General features: G+C 39.6%; 1 protein-coding gene across 1 annotated transcript in view; it reads left to right on the top strand.

Moving 5' to 3' along the window:
• Nucleotides 1-22,845, top strand: part of LOC126249427 (ras and EF-hand domain-containing protein-like) — a 335,116-nt gene that overhangs the window by 289,301 nt on the left and 22,970 nt on the right. Inside the window, exons 6-7 of the mRNA XM_049951080.1 lie at nt 13,636-13,761; nt 20,933-21,066. Coding sequence (XP_049807037.1) covers nt 13,636-13,761; nt 20,933-21,066 — 260 coding nt within the window. The remainder of the gene's footprint in view (nt 1-13,635; nt 13,762-20,932; nt 21,067-22,845) is intronic.

Below are 22,845 nucleotides of genomic sequence, written 5' to 3'. Positions count from 1 at the left end.
GGTACACAAAGCGGCGATCCGATGGCAGGGTGTGAGTATGGCGAGTATTCGGTGGACATCATCTGCCAGCGTGTGTAGTGCCAACAGTAAAATTCGGAGACGGTGGTGTTATGGTGTAATCGTGTTTTTCATGGTGGGGGCTTGCACCCCTTGTTGTTTTGCGTGGCACCATCACAGCACAGGCCTACAGTGATGATGTTTCAACCACCTTCTTGCTTCCCACCGCAGTCAATATTTTGGTGCCGAAGGCGATTCGCCGTTCAGAACTATCCGACAACTTGTAGGACAAAACCGCTGTAATTCCGAACTGGGACACGTCTGTTTCCGAGTGTCAAAGGCAGCTCCAGTTTTTATCATATATGACATCAGATATATCGCCACCTTGAGACAATCCTTGAGGCATTGAAAAGACCGTTCATAGTAGGCCAGCCACATAAATTTGAAGCCTTTCTAGAGCAGTTGATTTAGAGGATTTGCGGTTTGCGCCACTTGAGGAAAAAACTTGCTTAGTATATGATTTTACTCAAGGACGATTGCAACTCTTTACGGTTAGTAGGGGTCAACATATTAGTGATCGCATTGACGTGGTTTTGAGTCGGGATGATACCTATGTGACCGAGCGAGGTGGCGCAGTGGTTAGCACATTGGACTCGCATTCGGGAGGACTACGGTTCAATCCCGTCTCCAGCCATCCTGATTTAGGTTTTCCGTGATTTCCCTAAATCGTTTCAGGCAAATGCCGGGATGGTTCCTTTGAAAGGGCACGGCCGATTTCCTTCCCCATCCTTCCCTAACCCGAGCTTGCGCTCCGTCCCTAATGACCTCGTTGTCGACGGGACGTTAAACAACACTAACCTAACCTACCCATGTTACTAACAATGTGCTGCAGGTATTTGACGCTGGGGTGAAGAAACTGCACTTTTCCAACTTACATAGTAAGCCATTATACTTGAGCTATTTGAAAAGGATTCAAGGTTTCTGCAGTGTTCTATGTGCGTCTACCCCTTAACAGTAATATGATCCAGATAATTAACATAGTGCTGAATACCTTGAATAGTTTGTTCTAAATACCTCTGGAAAATGATGGGTGCACAAGCAGCCCCAATTGTAACTGTGTAAGTCAAACGGTGTGTCTAAGACAAGCAGCTGACATAATGCATTATAGAGTGGCTGTTGTAGGTATTCTACCTTGAGATCTATCTCTGAAAAATGGGGGACCCTGCCCATTTAGTTAACGTACCATCTGAGTAAGGCATAGGATAGAGAGCAATGTTAAATTGGGCAGTTTTAGTGTACTTAAAATCCCTACTAATGCATTAAAACCCGTTAGGCTTTTTAAGGACAACCGTAGGCGTCGCCCCTTGACTGATTCAAACTGAGAACATGATGTCTAAGTCCTGAAGCGTGAGAGTTCCGCTCGAACAGCCTCTCTAATCGCAAATGGAAGCAGGTGAGCTCTACAAAATTATGGCGTGTCTGAAGGCTTGATAGAGATGAGAGCAATAATAGTACATGTACATCCGAGTGTGGTTCAAAAACCTTGTACGAACTGCACAGAGAAAATGGCACTGTATCAGACACTAAATTAACTTGGTCCACTACTTTGAAACCAAATGTTATGAGGGCATCTAAGCCGAAAGTATTTAGAGCGTTAGGGGACTGCACTACTGAGAATGTTAGTACACGCCTTACATGCTTGTATGTACTACTAGGCAACAATTCTCCCAGGAGAGCCGGCCGCTGTGGCCGAGCGGTTCTAGGCGCTTTAATCCGGAACCGCGCTGCTGCTACGGTCGCAGGTTCGAATCCTGCCTCGGGCATGGACGTGTGTGATGTCCTTAGGTTAGGTTCAAATGGCTCTAAGCACTATGGGACTTAACATCTGAGGTCATGAGTCCCCTAGACTTAGAATTACTTAAACCTAACTAACCTAAGGACATCACACACATCCATGCCCGAGGCAGGATTCCTTAGGTTAGTTAGGTTTAAGTAGTTCTAAGTCTAGGGGACTGATGACCTCAGATGTTAAGTTCAAATGGTTCAAATGGCTCTGAGCACTATGGGACTCAACTGCTGTGGTCATTAGTCCCCTAGAACTTAGAACTACTTAAACCTAACTAACCTAAGGACATCACACACATCCATGCCCGAGGCAGGATTCGAACCTGCGACCGTAGCAGTCGCACGGTTCCGGACTGCAGCGCCAGATCCGCGCGGCCACTTCGGCCGGCTCAGATGTTAAGTCCCATAGTGCTTGGAGCCATTTATTCTCCGAGGAGAGATTAGATTACAATCAGTTTTCGTTCCATAGATCCAAAAATGAGATGATTCTCGTGAGTATGAAACAAGTCAGAAAGTATAACATAAAACATTTCAGTATAATACTCACTACCTCTATCATTTGTCAGGAGAGTGTCAAAATAGGTGAAAACATTACAGTTAATTGGGACTGCTAATATTTATAGAATTAATACACTGTCAGAGTGAAACATAGTTATTCACTTGTAATAAATTTATCACACACGAAGTACTTAATCTTGACTGATGTGACCAAATGCTATCTAAACAGAAATCTGACAAGAAATTTTTACTTAAGATGGTCTAACACCCCCTGTTACGATATTCATCTATAGAGTAGAAGGAGTTGCCTATCAAAAAGTGTTTCAAACTCTGTTTAAATAATGCTTTATCTGAAGCCAAGTTTTAATGATTGCTGATAGTTTATTGAAAATGTGTGTGCCTGAATATTGGAATTGTCTTTTGCCAGTAAGATATGACACATCGCTGAGACCTTTGCAGCAAAGGTGTGCTGGGCCACCGATATGTATCCTCATTGATTAATGACAGGGCAGCTCCGATGTCAAGATGGAACTCCACAGACTGACCGGCAATATTAAAGGTGGGTTCACACACGCAACAAAAGTGTGCCCACTGCTAGTGGCATACTGCAGTTGCATATGTGAACTCCCAGTTTTTAGTGGCGCAGCTTTTTGTCACGCCACAAGACGTTCAGCTTGTTTGTACTTTGCTTGTGCCACTTTCCTACCACCACTGGAGACTGTTCAAGCTGGTGGAGGCTCTGTAATGGTATGGGGCGTGTGCAGCTGGAGTGATATGGGACCCCCGATATGTCTAGATACGACTCTGACAGGTGACACGTACGTAAGCTTCCTGTCTGATCACCTGCATCCATTCATGTCCATTGTGCATTCCAACGGACTTGGGCAATTCCAGCAGGACAATGCGACACTCCACACGTCCAGAATTGCTATAGAGTGTCTCTAAAGAACAATCTTCTGAGTTTAAACACTTCTGCTGGCCACCAATCTCCCCAGACATGAACATTATTAAGCATATCTGGGATGCCTTGCAATGTGCTTTTCAGAAGAGATCCTCTTCCCCCCCCCCCTTTCCCCCGTACTCTTAAGGATTTACGGACAGCCCTGCAGTATTCATGGTGTCAGTTCCGTCAATCACTACTTCAGACATTAGTCGAGTCCATGCCACGTTGTATTGAGGCACTTCTGCGTGCTTGCGGGGGCCCTACACGATATTAGGCAGGCGAACCAATTGCTTTGGCTCTTCAATGTATATAAAACGTATACGTTGGAGGAAATGTGACACATGTTGTTCTGTCTTAAGTGTGCCAAAGTGCGGTGGCACGCCTCTTCACACAGCATTCTTCTATCGCACATCATTATATTTCGCTCTGTGGAATTCAAACATGCACGTTTTGTAATGAACGCCATCAAACTTACATTCAGGCAAGTGGAACTTAAAACGTCCTGTGCTGCCTCTCCTGTACAATTGGCCCTTAGTAGTGTAGCGATCTGGCAAAAATTTTCTGTCAAAATTTCATTTTCTTGGATGTTTCGAGAAGATAATGTGTAATCTTTCTTGCCTGTTATTCGTGTTAGTCGTTTATTTCCACTCTGGTAATCTGAATCTATGGATTTCGCTAGTAATTACAAAAAACTCTGATCATTTGCACACACAATCAACCACATAAACAAACAGCAATTGGCATTTACCATTTCAGGTTCATTCGGCTCAGCTCCCAGTCGGTAGGTTTGACATCCTACACCCCTTAAAAAAAGGTCACAATTAGTACTGGATGGGGTTATTTATAACCGGGAGACTATGAACTCCAGAAAATTTGCACTCTTTATTGCCTATTAGCTAATAACTTTCTCTTTTGTGTGACATAAAATTAAATATAGGAAACATAAAACCAAGAAAGACAAAAGACAAGGAAGACAGCATACAGTTCTTTAATCCTTAGGTATCAGCATTTTTGCTCTCTAATCTTGCTAGAGCTTTACACAGCATGCTTTCCTTTCCGCGAAAGAATCAGTTAATTCATCCAAGTTCGTCAAACGTTTTGCTACTTGAAAAATGAAAATGTCGTTGTCTAATACCGAAAAAGCTGTTAATACGAATAGTGCCCAAGACTGATGTGGTTTCTCGATTTGATTACGTCTATTTTGTCACTGTCTGCTGTCTATTTTGTCATTGTCTGCTAGATAAAACGAAATAAGCCTTTCTAATAATGGGACCGATGCCCTCGCTATTTGGTCCCCTTGACCGAAACAACCAAACAAACAACCTTTCTTATATTCCAGCAGTTGTAACACGCGCCAAATAAGCGAGACTGTTTTGGCACAAATAGTCAATTTTATCTATCTCATTTACATAAACGACACGATAGAATATAATCCACGATGTACCAATATCAAATGCCATTTAGATCTACTACAAGCAAAAAATTTTATGTTAGGAAATAGTTTCACATTTCATTCATACGTTCCAGATTCTCAAGCATGAGATCGAAAAGTGGTAGTACGAAATTTTTATACAAAATTGGAATCGTCATATCCTGCCACATAATTTGTGTATTGTCCCAGTTTCTTCTCTTTCCTCATTCTAACAAACAATCTTGTCAACACTAATACTATAACTCTTCCTGCCATTGTCAAAACTTATTCTCTGGTTAACTTCACTAACCATGCCACAATCACCAGTTTACTTATCCCCCCTTGATTTCCCGCTTAGGCGGTATTGCATGTTCGTACAAAGCGTTTTATGCGCTGTTACGAGAATGGAACTTCAACGGCTGCTAACCAGGGACTGCACAAATGGCCCTTAGTAGTGTGGCTATGTCCACCCCCGATAGCTGAGTGTTGAGCGCAATATTATGTCAATCCTAGGGCCCGGGTTCGATTTCCGGCTGGGTCGGAGATTTTCTCCGCTCTAGGATTGGGTGTTGTGTTGTCCTCATCATTATTTCATCCCCATCGACGCACAAGTCGCCGAAGTGGTGTCAAATCGAAAGACTTGCACCTGGCGAACGGTCTCGCCGACGGGAGGCCCTAGTCACACAACATTTACATTAGTGTAGCTATCTGGCAAAACTTTTCTGTCAAAATTTCATTTTCTTGGGTACACTGAGGTACGCACAAAGTTGACACTCGGCGTGGTGGTTGATGGGAGTCTCAATCTGTGGGTTTCGCTAATAATTGTAACAACGCTAACCATTTGCACACCCAATACACCACATAAACAAACAGCGATTGACGTTCACCCGTTCGGGTTTATTCGGCTCTGTTCGTATAGCCCCGTGCTTTTCTGTCTGCGTGAAGTTTTTATTATTTCTAGACGCGATGGGGATTCCCCTGGCAGACGCATGACGTGCACTATGCACGCATTCAAAAACAGTCTTGTAATTCGTCCAGAAATTGACTTAGAATGTGTTAAAAAATGTTCAAGCACCAACAGATATGCGTTTTGAAATAAAATGAATAATCGATAGACCAATATGCGCCTGATGCTAAGCGCTTTGGGAAACAAGGTGTTTTCCTTCAAGAATATGAATTTGGCGCCCACTGAAATTGCCGCCCGGGACACATAAGAGATGCTCTTGCTGCCTTTGTGCCTGATCCTGCTGACGCTGCTCCTGTAGTGACAAATTTCGCTGTCTTTGTTGCTGCTGCTGCTGCTGTGGCAACTGTTGCTGGCATCCCTTTGGAGACTTAAGTACATTGAACTAAATGATTCCCCTCACTGTCGAGTAACGCCTTTTTTTTTTTTAATACTAAGCAAGTGGTTCAGAAATTCCTCTCCCCCTGGATATTACTGAATTCATCACACATAGGCGTGGGCTATGGCAGCCACCATCAACAATGCTGTTACCTGCTCCAGTATTGGCCATGTAGCAAACTTGGATACCTGACTGACCTATACAAACAAGATGCTCATCTCAGTCCCATGCTAACACTGCACATTGATTACACATCACTCCATGCAGTTGTGGAAGCTGATCAGGTAGTCCCGCCAGCACCGCAGAAGCTGACATTGGCACATAATATTGCCAGGCAGGCCGTGGAGTTTCAGCTTGTCATCGGGTCGTAGGAGCTGCCCTATCATTAATCAATGAGGATATGTATTCTCCCAGAGAATTGTCGCTTACACGTAAGTACAAGAACTTAATGTGTGTACTAACATTCTTAGTAGTGCACTCGCCTAACGCTGTCAACATTTTCAGTTTAGATGTCAAAGTCCCAGAAACTTGGGATCCGTAACACTGCCACTAGGTGTGATCATGTCACCAAAATTGCCTGCGTAATAGAACTGTGTTCCAGGCCAGGACTCAAACCGAAATTCTTGTCTTTTATGAACAGTGCTCTTACTGAATGAGGCACTGAAGTGTGACTCATGATCAATGAAAGTAGCATTCAGTGACATGTTGTTGGTATGTGCAAAGTGTAGTTCAAGAGACATAATGACAGAGACTAAAAATGAATAAAAAGAGCTACTCTTTAGTGACCATAAGGAATCACCACATAAATGTTTGAGCAATGAACTGGTCTCACAGACATGTGTAGCATTTGATAATCAGTTTTCTTTATCTAAACGTGTTACATCCTTTTCAAAGTTGCATTAATGAATTTTGTCTGTGAATTTGTTAACATCTGGCTCTTCACATTGTGTGGACCTAAATTATAAAGTGCAACAAAATGTTGATAAATATTAGTAGATGTACCTTCATCACAACCAGGATGTGTTGTTTCCTGTATTATTCTTTGGACTGAAATTGAAAGGTGAGGAACCTTACCTCCTTTCTTTCTCAAATTGCTAAAATTTGATTCAATTCAACCCTCACAAGTGCACTTTCACATAAACTTATGGCACCATTAATTACACTACTGGCCACTAAATTGCTACACCAAGAAGAAATGCAGATGATAAACGGTTATTCATTGACCAAATATATTATACTAAAACTGACATGTGATTACATTTTCGCGCAATTTGGGTGCATATATCCTGAGAAATCAGTACCCAGAAAAACCACCTCTGGCCGTAATAACGGCCTTGATACGCCTGGGCATTGAGTCAAACAGAACTTGGATGGCGTGTACAGGTACAGCTGCCCATGCAGCTTCAACACAATACCACAGTTCATCAAGAGTAGTGACTGGCTTACTGTGACGAGACAGTTGCTTGGCCACCATTGACCAGACGTTTTCAATTGGTGAGAGATCTGGAGAATGTACTGTCCAGAGCAGCAGTCGAACATTTTCTGTATACAGAAAGGCCATACAGGACCTGCAACATGCGGTCGTGCATTATCCTGCTGAAATGTATGGTTTTGCAGGGATCGAATGAAGTGTAGAGCCACGGGTCGTAACACATCTGAAATGTAACGTCCACTGTTCAAAGTGCCGTCAATGCCAACAAGAGGTGACCGAGACGTGTAACCAATGACACCCGATACCATCACGCCGGGTGATACGCCAGTATGGCAATGACGAATACCCACTTCCAATGTGCGTTCATCACTATGTGGCCAAACACGGATCCAACCATCATGATGCTGTAAACAGAACCTGGATTCATCCGAAAAAATGACGTTTTGCCATTCGTGCACCCAGGATCGTCGTTGAGTACGCCATGACAGGCGCTCCTGTCTGTGATGCAGAGTCAAGGGTAACCGCAGCCATGGTCTCCAAGCTGGTAGTCCATGCTGCTGCAAACATCGTCGCCGGCCGGTGTGGCCGTGCGGTTCTAGGCATTTCAGTCTGGAACCGCCTGACCGCTACGGTCGCAGGTTCGAATCCTGCCTCGGGCATGGATGTGTGTGATGTCCTTAGGTTAGTTAGGTTTAAGTAGTTCTAAGTTCTAGGGGACTGATGACCACAGATGTTAAGTCCCATAGTGCTCAGAGCCATTTGAACCAGTTTGCAAACGTCGTCGAACTGTTCGTGCAGATGGTTGTTGTCTTGCAAACGTCCCCATCTGTTGACTCAGGGATCGAGACGTGGCTGCAAGATCCGTTACAGCCATGAGGATAAGTAAGGTAGTAATACGAGGCCTTTGGGATCCAGCACGGCGTTCCGTATTACCCTCCTGAACCCACCGATTCCATATTCTGCTGACAGTCATTGGATCTCGACCAATGCGAGCAGCAACGTCATGATATGACAAACCGCAATCACGATAGGCTACAATCTGACCTTTATCAAAGTCGGAAACGTGATGGTACGCATTTCTCCTCCTTACACGAGGAATCTCAACAACGTTTCACCAGGCAACGCCGGTCAACTGCTGTTTGTGTATGAGAAATCGGTTGGAAACTTTCCTCATGTCAGTACGTTGTAGGTGTCGCCACTGGTACCAACCTTGTGTGAATGATCTGAAAAACTAATCATTTGCATATCACAGCATCTTCTTCCTGTCGGGTATATTTCGCATCTGTAGCACGTCATCTTCGTGGTGTAGCAATTTTAATGGCTAGTAGTGTATATGTTCAGGCTACAATATGTCATAAATATTTGAAGTTGAGAGATGGTACACTGAACTGTTTGTAGCTGTTAAAGAGTGAAGTGCTAATTAGTGAAACTACTGTTTACCTGTACTACAGTGTATCCATTCTGCTTAGTTTCTATCCACAGAAGTTTTATTGATGTGATGCCAGTCATGCACTAATAATCATATCTGTCCAAAACTTCAAGTCGGTTGTACACTCCTCAGAAAAATAAGGTGATTAGCATAACAATTTAATGAAGTCAGTAAGGAAAAATAGATGTAAGTGGTTAAGAAACTAAAGATACCTGAAAAATCCTTATTTTTCATTTTATTCCTTCAAATGCCTGATTTGTATTAATAAATGCTAAACTGCAGATTATTTTTATGAAATACTCTAAGAAATACAGCTCCTGGACACATTTTTGTGTAGCTTTAATTTATGCAAGGACACATTCCAGGCTTTCACAAAACATTTATATCTTTGTGAGTTTAGCATTTTTCTTTAACTAATTTTAAATTTTACAGCTGCCATGCACAGCATAACATTTCATTTAGCTATTGGTACCACATTTCCTGAGTTGTCTATTTACATTAAATCACTTTTATTTTCCACAGGTCAGCTGCAGCATTCAAACTGCAGTCAAGAAAAACATTACACTGATAAGGCTCTAAATTTATTATGCAAGTTGAACATCGGTAACATATCCCTGCAAAAAATAAAGCTGTACAAAAAAGTGTCTGGTTTCTGCATTTCTGCAAGTATTTCCATCAAAGCACTAGAGTTGAATCACCATTAATATGGAAATATTTATTGTCATGCTTCTGAAATCAGCTGCAATTGTTCATATTTTAATTCTTTAAATCTTTCATTTTAGTGTTATATCATTGTTGTAAGCTTCATTACTGTATACAAATGACTGGCGAGAGGAAAACTTCAGATTATCACGCCCCCCTCTCCACTGTCTACCCCTCCATATACCACTATTATAAGTACAATACCTCTGCTTCTTCCTTCTATATTTACTGCACTTGTAAGCAATTGCATCAGAGACACCTGCTAGTATTTACTAGTGTGTATCAACCCCTTTGTCCTGATGGAAGTGGCAAGAGATCATGGCATGGGCTCCACAAGACACTGAGAAAACTTAGGAGCCACCTTCATCCACAACTTCTGAACTACTATCCACAACTCCAGTTTATTCAGAGCTGCATCCATGGTTAGTTGATCCTACTGTACTTAGTAAGACTGTGGTTGGGTGCCCTGGGAAACTGCACAGACACTTTCATATCTGTGGAGGGCTCCCAGGTTTCGGTTTTGTATGCTGGTGAGAGCTATCATACAGATCAGGGGCCCATTTCATTCAATATAATGGTTTCCCATACAAGAATAGCTCCACCAGCATGTAAAGTGTGCTGATGGTAAGTACCATCATTGACTGATATGGTTTTTGACATGCTCATAGTCGAATGTTCGTATGTATCAATACGTACTAAGATTCATCAGTCCAGTGATAGTTTCCCTGCACCCATGCTAAATCAATACCCTGTCTGATACTCATTGGGCTTAGGTACAAGTATGAGGTGGTAGTCTCTATACTCCACTGCAAAGGAAGAATTTGTTCTGAATGGCACCACTCTTACTGGTTGTTATTTTCCAGCACTGAACTGTTGCGTGACATGCTGCACTGTGTTTTGCCTGCCCACTGCTACAATCTATAATTAGGGTGTCAACTCCAAACAGTAATACATTGTTACCCACATCAGTTGACTCTGCTAATTCAGAGTTTTCCCCAAACAGAAGTACTCATCCCAAACACGCTGACACATGACAAACATAGTGCCTACTTGACTACAGAGTTAGTGTTATGTGTGCTGGACAGCCATGACCTGGCTATTGTCAAAGGCACTAATATCACATGTCTTGCCCAGCCTGCACTCAGCTGCCATACCAAAGGTCAGTAAGACGTCACATGTCCCCCTAGTTACATTGCCTAACTACACCATTCACCATAGTGGTTGGAGTGTTCTTTCTCCAACATGGCAGCTGCTTCTAACTCAGTTTCCCATGAATATATCTGAACACAACAAACAATACCTAGATATTATGCTCTCAAGAAAGACCATCCACTTAACAACTTAACTCAACTTACACATATCTGAATCAAATTACAGCAACATCTCTTTGACTATATCCGCCTTGGAAAAAAGTTACAGACATTCCATTGGCTCTTACTTTTTAAGATTATTTGGTGGTCTTTCTCTGATTAAAATTAGATTCATTTCTTTTTCCATTCTGTTTGCTATTTGTTGTTCATTTCAACTTAATATCTCAGTGTAATAACAACTAATACAGAGAGTTTTTGCTGTTAACACACAGTGGGGACTATTCTGTCAGCAATCATTCTCTGCAACACAATACCTATGTACTAGATGCCTGCTTCACAACCTGGTGATTTGGAATCTTTCTGGCACTGGTATCTCAAAGCTTTGTAGGTGGAAATTTATTGTTTAACATATGCATGATTGCCATCACGAACTGCTTAGAAAGCTCTAATCTCTCATGCAATAACCTTACTTCACTCCTATGCTTGCTCCCATAATTCAATTTGATGTCTTCCCATTTGCCATATTTATTTAATTTTTCCCTTTATTCTTCTTGGCTTCTTCTGTCTTCTTTTCCTTCAGGGTTTTTACCATATTTTTTTAATTTAATTTTATTTTATTTTTTTACTTTGGTCCTTAAAATGATTGGCACTATGATGTTTTGTGTTCTTGGGACCTATTTACTGAACAAACACACAGAGATTATACTATAGGGATTCCCTGCCAGACACCTATGTACTTTTGCCGTCACTCAGGCAGCTTCTGTATTTTCATAGCAAACCATTCTTTGGGGTATCTCAGCACCGCTGGTGAACAACTTCATGAAGTTTGTCATTGTGGTGTCCTCTTTCATTGTGTCACACAGGGCATTGTTGCTAGGAGCCAGATTTGGTGAATGTGGAGGATGCAGCACCATGATACACCCCAGATCACACATGAAGCCAATGGTCTGGCATCTAATGTGTGACTACACATTGCCATGTTGGAGCAGAACACCATGGCCCATTTAGTGTTGCTGAATGGGGCACCCATTGTGCACACACCTTCATCATCAAATCCTTTTGATGGTGTGGAGGATGCCCCATGATAAACCTGTAGCCATCTCTAGTTCATCAAATGGGATTTGCTTGTGCTCCATTATCAAGTCATTGCCACACTGGGCATTGTTTAGTTTGCAAGCAGTTGCTGAATATCTAGTGATTTTGTGATTTTCAGTACAGTCACTGCCGTCTTTGAACTCTGATATCAAATGAAACAGATCTGTGACTTGGTGCCATTTTATCACATGTAGCTATGAATCTATTGTGGATGTCTATAGCAGTCATACATTCCCTCCAGAGAAACCACACTGTCCACCAATTCCCATGCTTGAGTGCTTCCATGTTGTCTTATCGATGCCCGCCAGTGTACTTCCAAGCCAGAACAAGTGCTGCTGTAATCTACCAACTATGGGAACAGCAACACCATCCAGTGGTGGTAGACAGAACTATAATCAATTTTCACACATACATTGTCACATGTTTCAGACTGCTACTTTGCAGGGACTATAGGGGGAATGCCAACCAATGTTGGATGAATTAAACTTTTTTTTCTGTTTCAGTGCATATCTTTCATTCCACTTAACTATTAATTGAATTTGACCTTCCGTTATATCTGACTTATTAACTGTTCTCATAGCCACTTCCAACTTCCTTTGATATCAGATACTTTATGTTACTATCATTTAATTCCTAGTTTTCTTTTCTGGCCTGTTTCATTTATCCTGATGTACAAGGGCGTGTTGAAAAGTAATGTCTCCAAATTTTTATTCTGTTCTCGAAATTAATTCAGTCAATGTGTGTCATGAATATTACTCAGTTGACTTTCCCACTATGCTGACATAAGCTGCAATCCTCTGCAACTAGAGGGCTCTGAATTGTAGCATGTAACATGGTGGTGTGTAAGGCAACTGTATCAGTGTATGAGAAACAGCATGCTATTTTTGAGTTTCGAATTCAAAGAGCTTGTCCACACATGGAGCACCCTTTACTTCAGCATAGCACAATGACACCTGCAACAATCTGAAACCTTTGGTTCACTGTCAACAAAGTCAGATATTATATAGTGACCCTATCAACACTCTGGTCTGCTGGTCTCTCACTGGGAGAGATGTGTTCATTGCCAGAGCAACTATGTTGAGAAATAAATATGTGGGCATGAAGAAGAAAGATGTAGAATATTAATTAAGTTTGTTTTATTTAAGAATCTTTATGAGTTTTCACATAAAAAATTTGGAGCATTACTTTCCAGTGCACCCTTACAGATTCTGAGCAACAGTTAAACTTCTTCCTTTTTCCTTTCAGTCCTTTCCAGTATTTGGCTGGATGATGGTACTTCTGATAAAAAAATGCCACTTTTTTTCTTGTACATATTCTTGTTAAAAGTAGATGAATATAGGCTTTGCTAGACTTGTTTGATTGTAGCGACACTTTTTTTTCTTTCTGCACCACTGCAGTCATAGTCATAAGATTAGTCAGAGTCTTAATGTTCTACTACAGTGATAAGTACTACTAAAATGATAAGTAATTAATATATTTCACATCCCAATATTAGTTGAAAACACAGGGCTTGCTGATTGGAAATATGTCAAAATTAATTATAGTATAATTTTAATTTCTATTATTGCTTTTTAACATTTTCTTTAATTTTTTTCTAACTTATGTGGCATAACGCTTTTTTTTATTCCAGTGAAGCAAATCTCAAACTTCAAGACACCAATGACAATCTACTCTCTGTAATGGATACAGGTGGACCATTTTTATCTAGACCTGCTTCACCTTGCACCAGCAGTATAGGACTGTGTTCTTCAAGCATGTAAAGAATAATTTCATAGTTTCTGAGTATTGCTACTATTTAATATTATCCACATATTGTTCTTCCTGATTTCTTTTCTCTCACCATTTTCTCATATTTGACGTGAATGTAGTGACCTTAAAATCCATTGAAGTGAACTGGACTAACAATTTTTTTAGAAGATCTGTTCAGGGATGATTATATTTTGACATGAATGTTGATAGCATTAGGTTTTCAAGGGGTCTCAAAATTTCGTATATGTCAAACTTCCATAATAATTTTTAGTTCACTGCCTTTCTAAATTAGAAACTAAATATCAGTCCTCTTTAAAGCATTTATTTTGTATATCTCCTAACGCTGTGTTTGACATGACATCACATTTGTAACATATAATTCACAGCATATTACTTTTAGGGTGTATTTCTTTTAATTCATAAGCTTTTTAAGTGAAAACGTAATAAGAAGTTGTCTAATAAGTTTTTTTTCTTTTTCCTATTTCCTTGACAAAAAACAGATAGATATATTCACATTCCCAGATTTCAGAAAGGCACCACAATGTCAACTGATAATTGAGATAGGGTCATATGTTGTTTCTTTGCAAATATGTGATTAGTTTGAAGAATATCTTATTGAAATCATCCAGTATATACTGAAGGGTGAATCTTCAGCAAAAGAGAAAGTAGCATTTTGTGACTTAAAGCAATGTTATAGGATTCATAATGTTCTCAGCAGCATAAACAACTTAGCAAATGGATCAGCAGTAATTTCTGATTATTTATGGATAATGCTGTTGTCTACAGGAATCTTTCATCACTGGATGTAGGGAAATCCAGAACAATTTTTACATACTTTTTACTTGGTGTATTGAATGTCAGTTTTTTAAATATGGATAAGTGCTATATAATACCCATAACAAAACAATGCAGTGGCATCCAGTGACAAGATCAGTGGCATGCTCTTAGGGTTTATCATATCATGTAATTTTGTACATTCACATCTGTATCCATTCTCTGTAAACCACTGTAGAGTCCATGTCATTAGGTATGTCCCATAGCACCATGTATTGTATTAAGGCTTTTTCCCATTCTATTTACACACGGAGCATTGGAAGAATTACTATTTGACACCACTGTGTGTGCTGCAGTTAATATGATCTTCTGTTTGCACTCCTTGTGATAACAGTACATAGGGGGCCGCATTACATCCCTAGATTCCTCACTTAAATTTGGTTCTAGGAGTAGGTTTTCATAAAATAGTTGGCATCCATCTACAAGTGACTACCATTCATACAAAATCATGATGATCTGTGATTACCCTTCTTTACATATACTCAATATTCCCTTTTAATCCTAATTGGTATGAGTCCCACACACTAGAGTCATATTCTAGGACTGGTTACATGAAAGTTTTCAAAGCAGTCTCTTTTGTGGTCTGAATACAATTTCCAGTATCCTACCAAAGAACCAAAGTCTGCAACCTGGTTTACCTATCACTGGGTCTATGTGATCATTCCGCCTCATATCCCCAGAAATGATTAACTATAAGTATATTTATGAGTTGTCTGATTGAATTTGAAGCTCTTTGACATTGTAATTATAGGTTACTATGTTATTGCATTTTGTAAAGTGAACACTTTTATATTTCTGAACATTTAAAGTAAATGCCCAAGTTTTGCACCATTTTGAAATCTTATCAAGATCTAACTATATATGTGTGTTTTTATAGTTCTTTATTACAGGTGACTGAATAATATGCAAAATTACTCAGCCTGTTATTACTATTTTCATCCAGGTCACTAATGCACAACATGAGCAGCCAAACTTTCCATCTAAATAACATTCTGTGTTCACCCTACCAAGAAATCCTAAATCCAGTAACAAGTTTTGTTGGATACACCATATGAGCATATATTCCTTAATCATCATTGGTATAGTATTGAATAAAATACTTTTTGGAAGTCAAGAAAAACTGCATCTATCTGACTGCCTTTAACCATGGAGTTGGACATTCTATTTGAGATACTTCATTACATTTGAGCTCATACTATGTTCTAAGGGTCTGCCAGCTATCTTGTAGACTGATGACCACAGATGTTAAGTCCCATAGTGCTCAGAGCCATTTGAACAATTTTTGAGCTATCTTGTAGATTGGTGTGATCTGTTTTCTTCCAGCTAGTGGGTACAGTTTTTGTTCAAAGGATCTGTGGTATTTTACAGTTAAAAGAGGGTCTAACTCAGCAAAAAATCTATATTAGATCTGAGAAGTATTCCTCTGGGCCCTGGGTCCTTTTAATTTTCACAATGGTGACATCTATATCAGTCATCTTTGCAGCATTGGGAGAATTAAACAAGTGCAGTACTCCTGGACCATTGTTTTTAGCAGAACAATTGAAAATGGAGTATTTCTGTCTTTCCTTTGCTGCCACCAATTTTAGTTCCTGTGTAAACCATGAATGTCTGGATACCTACTTTGGCACCACTGATGGCCTTTACATATGACCAGAATTTCTTTGGTTTTTGTGAGAGGTTTTTTGATGTCATTGAAGGCTTCATGCATTGCTCTCTTGATGGCCAAATGTGTATCATCTATCTATCTATAGCACTACATTATGTTTTACACATACTGTGCAGTACTTGCTGTTTCTTTACCAGTTTTGTTATAGAGACTGTATACCCATCATTTACTTTTCTACTGCATACACATCTATCCTGTGTTTGCTCAACTAATCCACAGTTCCTCTGCATGCCCCTGCAAAGATCAAAATGTCTCAAGTTTGTCCTTAGTGTATCATACTACTGCCTCTTCATCTAGTTTACGGGTCATAAAAATCTTCCTACTTATTTTAGATACCATCTGGAGTTCATTAACCATTGGTGCTGTTACTGTTTGATACCAGGTCAGTTGTAGACATCCTCAAACAATTCAGTTTCATTTTTGTTACCATTATATCTAATGTATCTCCTTCATGAAAGGGCTTCCAAACTATCCTATAATAATAATAATAATAATAATAATAATAGCTTTATTCAACATCGAATGGTACACGGCACATGTAAAAAGAAACAGTTATGATTAAAGTTATTTGTACAATACACAAGACACATTCTTCTGAATACATCATTAATTTACAACAAAATTACAATAAGATGTTTACTGATTTCTATTCACATAATTTCACAAAGCATTTGTTGTTCTTCATATAACTATGGTACTCTTCTAATGTGTAGAAAGGGTGTTTTACTAAAAATTTCTTAAGCTGATGTTTCAGTTTAATTGTAGGAAGAGCCATGACTGCACTAGGCAGTGCATTAGCTAATTTTATACCTGCGTACTGAGGCACCTTTTTGTAAAGTGGTGTTCTGTGGCTGCCAATGTAAAACCTTTCTTTATTTCTAGTATTGTACTGGTGGAAATCTGAATAAGTGTTTGGGTGTAGTATTTACACAAGCAATATGGCTTTTAGAATGTATGTGTTTATAACAGTTAAAACCTCCATTTTTGGAAGCGAATTGCGACAAGATTCCCTATATTTTGCTACACAGATTATTCTCACACCCCTTTTTTGAAGAATGAGTAGCTTATCTAGATTAGCTTTGGTTGTTGCCCCCCAAATTTCAATATCATAGTTCAAGTGAGAGGAGAAAAGAGCATGATATGCAGTCTTTAGGACTACAGTGTCTCTACAGAACTTGCTAATAGTACTGATGGCAAATATATTTTTTGACAACTTAGTTGCTAGGGAGTCAATATGTGTGTCCCATTTCAGGTTGCTTTGGATTGTTACGCCAAGGAATTTTACACTAGACTCTTTCTTTACCAATTCATTGCCAATGTATAATTGAATTTCATTACTCAAACTACTTTTGTTAAACTCCATCAGACATGTTTTACTGGTGCTTACATTTAAGTGGCTTTCATTAAAAAACTGAACAATTTCTTTTGTCACATTATTACATTCGGCCTCTAGTTCATTACATGATTCCTTTTTACCCACAACGAACGTGTCATCAGCATACAGAACAATTTTGGAATTTATAGTACAATATTTAATATCATTTACATAGATCAAGAACAGAAGGGGGCCCAACACCGAGCCCTGGGGCACGCCATATTTTATGCAAGTGATCTCTGATTAGTAGACACCATTTTCCGTTTTAAGTAGAACAAACTGTTTTCTATTGCTCATATAACACTTTATTAGGTCATAAGCAGCGCCTCTAATGCCCATGTTCCATAGCTTGTCTAATAGGATGTCAACATTCACACAATCAAAGGCTATTCTGCATAATTTTCAGAGAACACATTTCACATCATTTAGTGCAATATCTCATCAGTCCTGCTACTTACAAAGCTGTAATTTTTTAAGTGATTGGCTGGTTAAAATATCTTCCAATGAGGGGAGTGTGCTTGGGGAACATGTCTACTAGGCAACAGAGATTTTTTTTCTCACCTTTTTTTTATTTTTTATTTTTTTTTAAAAACATCAGGAGATAAGTCTGGCAGCCAGTGGAAGGACCCAAACTTGATACTGACTATTGCCCAACAGTCCTGCATGCAGGTTCAGTTTCTATCTACTTTACTTTGAATCTGCTGTAATAAACACACCACCTATCCTTTTGATGTACAGGTACTTGTACCCTTCTACGCCGAAAATCCCAGAAAATCACAAGACAGAAAGTCACTAGTATTGATACAACATACTTGCAGTTATGCACTGCACAGTGTCTTATGAAGAATATATACAGACAAAAATGAGGAAAGGCATCCATTACCCGACATCTGATTGATGGATCACAAACAGAGAACAGCTCAGAAAAACCACACTAGTTTAACTCTCTCTCTCTCTCTCTCTCTCTCTCTCTCTCTCTCTCTCTCACACACACACACACACACATTAAGACACAACTGGGGAGGTAGGGTGACACTGAGTTCCCATGACTGAAAAAGTGCTTATTTTGTGTGTGTGTGTGTTTTCCAAACTCAGATTTTTCAATATCATAATAATTTTCATGTATTATTATTTATTATATTGTAGTTGTTGTATGAAGGATAACTCCTTCTTCCAAAAATAAAAAAATCTTACTTATTGTTTAAATAATGAAAAAGGATAGATAAACACTCTACTCATCAAGTGGCAGCAGAGGAACACACACACACAAGAGGATTTAACTTTTACAGACTCTCAGAGCCAGTGGCTCCTTGTTCTTGTTTAATAATGCAGTTCTGTATTTTATTAGTTTAATTTAAAAAATCACTGAAGTGTGGGGTTTCTCAACAGAATATTTGTATCTTGTATGTAATTATTATTGTTAATGACTTTTTCATAACAAAACTAACCACATGCCTGCATTGTCAAAATTTTGGTGAAGCTGTGGCAAGTACAAAATAGCCATAGAGGTGTTTGAAAAAGGGAGAGAAAGAATGAATGTAATATCTTAATTTGCATGTAGTATGTTTAACTGATAGATTGTTGTTAGAAGAAAATCTTTGGTTCAACTATATCCCATTCAAAATTGTTGAGAGTTTTAATTATAATTAATGGTGGACTGTGTTTCCAAATTACACTAATAGTAACTAATATAACCAGTCACAACATAAATAGCCAGTTCAATAAAGGGATAAATCAAACAATGGAAACTCCTAGTTGAAACATCAACAATGCAGGAAAGGAGAGATTGCTACTAACCATAAAGATGCCATATTAAGTTGCAGACAGGCACAATTAAAAGACACTTACACATTAGCTTTTGGTCACAGCCTTCATCAGAAAAAGAAAGAGAAACACACAAGCAAGCACATCTCATGCACACACAACAGCCAACTCTGACAGCTCAGACCAGAATGCAACTGTCACGTGGAATGGAAGCAACAATCTGGAAGGGTGGTCGGGAGGGGTAGGGGGGGGGGGGGGAAGACGAAGGCATAGCATTGTATGGGTGAGGGAAAGAGGAGTGCTGCCTGGTGGAGTGTGCAGGGACTAGACTGCCACCAGGCACAGTGTCAGGAGGTTCTGAGGCAGGGAGTAGGGAAAATGGAGTGAGGAAGGACACGATCAGGGACAGATAAGTGCATGCATTGGCAGAGGGCAGCTAACAAAGAAGGTGGGCGATGAGAATGGGGGGGGGGGGGGGGGGGAGGGGGGAGGTGATGATAGGAAAGAGAGGGTGGAAACTATTGGGTGAAGGATGTGGTGGGAGGGGGGGGGGGGAGGAGTTTGTTACCATAGGTTGAGGCTGGGATAGTTACAGGAGCAGAGAATGTGTTGTAAGGATAACTCACATATGTGCAATTCAGAACAGCTGATGGTGGAGGGGAGGATCCAGATGGCTTGAGTAATGAAGCGGCCACTGAAATCAAGCATGTTACAAACTGTTCCCACACCATCCACCCAACAGTTTCCACCCCCTCTGTCCTATCCCCTCTTCCCCATTCTCATCTCCCACCCTCTGCCAACACCCCCACCCATCTTTCCCTGCTCCTGTCCTTTTTCGGTTCATTTTCCCCACCTCCCTACTGCACAACCTCTTGACACTGTACCAGTTGGCAGTCTAGTCCCTGCATACTCTATCAGACAGTGTTCCTGCCCTCCCCCCCTCTCCCCACCAATCATACTCTGCTATCCCTTTATCCCTTCCTCTTACCCACACCTTCCAGATTGCTCCTTCCATTCCATGTGACATTTGCATTCTGGTGTGAGCTGCCAGAGTTGGCGATTATGTGTGAGTGAGGTGTGCTTACTTGTGTGAATGAATGGTGTGTGTTTCTCTTTCTTTTTCTGACAAAGGCTGTGTCTGAAAGATAATGTGTTAGTGCCTTTTAATTTTGCCTGTTTGACAATTAATGTATCATATTCACAGTAAGTAGCAATCTATCTTTCCTTACAAATATAAATCAAACACAATACATTCTAATCTGGAATGCAATTAATGTCTAAAATAGATACCCATATATCTTGAAGGTGGATTTAGTTGCCACCAAAAACACACCTGTTACTCTGGAGCTATAACCCCCAAGACAGCTTAGTTCATTTTATTATTTTCTCACCACAACTTTATGTTTTTTTTTTTTTTCCATGCAAATGCTACTCATCTGACAATCATAAAGTAATTTTGAATGAAATATTGTTCAACTGTAACAGTAGGATTTTGTTTACTTAGATGCTCATTTCAGTATATATCTCTATGATCCGTAGAGCACAAATAAGTCGAAGTCCTGACCCTTCTGATGTCAGCACTGATGCAGATTCAGCTCCACACAGCCTCAGCAATATGAAGTCTGACTCAGATGATGAGGCTGTACAGAAAGTGAGAAGACTTGATGAATATGGTAAATATTATTTAATATTTAGGCTTTGTAAAATTCATTTAATTAAAGTTAAGTTTAAAGTAATAGATCACTATTCACAAAATAGCCGAGGAATTGAAGCGCATATAGCTACATAGAAAACTTTCCACAGGAAGACACACAGTGTAGCTCTGTGTGTCATTTTGTGTGCAAGTGTCAGCTTTCTGAAGTAACACTCTGTCCAGTCTTAGGTAGTTATTGTCACATTTTAGATGTACCTATTTTGATCAATGCTTTTCTATTGAATTAGTAGTGTTCTGTTCTCATATACCTAAGCTGATGGAAATAGGAAGTGTGAAATCATGAAATCTAGACCAAATTCTATGATGCTCCAGTATTTTCATGCCTATGGAATATATTGATCAAAATTTTGTCCTTGTGCAATCTTATTTTCAATACAGAAAAAAAAAAACATTCTTACAGATCAAGAATAGTGTGAGTACATGATGATGGCTATTGGGTGTGATAAAGGTTACTGGAATTTATCAGGTGGAGTTGGCAACATAGCATGCCCAGATGACATTTATCTGCAGATGGAGTTTATTGCCACTATTTGGAATTTGAGAAAGGTCAAAGCATTGGCATGAGGAACATAGAAGCATCATGCTGTCAGAGTACAAAGAAAGTAGTCTATAATACAATGACTGCAGAATGAGTGGTAACAAGATGTTCCCAGGAGGACAAAAAACAAGCACAGGTCCTTCCAGAAGGACTACATCACAAATATATTATAGAACTGTTCAACAGGTTCTGACAAACAGACAAATCACAACTGCTGTAATATAGGCAGAGGTAGCAGGCAGAATCTCACCATGATCCCTTGGGAATAGATTACTGCAAACTGGAATGAGCTGAAGTTACCATTGAGATTCCACCACAGACTACGGAGAATTGTATAGTGAAGAGCTAGAGTCAAATGGGACACTGAGTGGCATTCTGTTGTGTTCATCAGTGTGTCTTGCATCTATGTTTATGGTGATCATATAGATGACATTTTTTCTGTCAATAACATTGTGAGGGGTCACAGGAAACAGAAATTTTTGAGACCTGTACACTTCCATAAAAGAAATGCAAGTACCTGTGGTCCTAACACAGGGAAGAAAAACCAGTTAAGAAACACTCCTAAATGACAGTACCTTGGTACTACGATATCAAGTTGCTAACAAGACTGCCCAGAAATCAACAGAACATCACACATGACAGGGACTTTCCCCATAATCTCAAATACTGAAAGATGAATATTGCAGTGTTAAGGACTACCTAATATATTAAAGTCATAAGTAATGTGTTATTATTGGTGATAGCAACAAACTTAATCAAAATTGTTGTTCTGAGTAACTACGTAATTCTGAAGACTTTCATTTCTTGATTTGTCCTGTATCATATGCACACTCTTCATACACAGTATTTCTGGATGAAATAAAAATCAAATTAAAATAAGCATTCAGTGCATCCTTGCATCAGATATTCTTCAAAACTGAACAAAGTCTGACTTTCTTATATCAGTCACAGTTACCTTTTCAGTGTGATATAGTTCTGATGTTCATATTGATAAAACAAGAATGCTTGAGTGACATAGTCATTGTTATAAACTGGAATGTCTTTGATAGAACTAAAATAGGTTAGAGAATGCATTTTATCTCCATTTCTTTACATGGTTTTAAGTTGACTCGATGTATTGTCACATAAATCCTAGGAAATTCATTTTTACCTGATACCTTGACAGAAAAGCAATATACTTCTATGCCTGACACCAGAAAA

Source organism: Schistocerca nitens, chromosome 3 (assembly GCF_023898315.1).
Source record: "Schistocerca nitens isolate TAMUIC-IGC-003100 chromosome 3, iqSchNite1.1, whole genome shotgun sequence".
NCBI lineage: Eukaryota > Metazoa > Arthropoda > Insecta > Orthoptera > Acrididae > Schistocerca > Schistocerca nitens.
The sequence above is the reverse complement of the archived record's forward strand: the minus strand, read 5'-3'. Positions and strand labels throughout refer to the sequence as shown.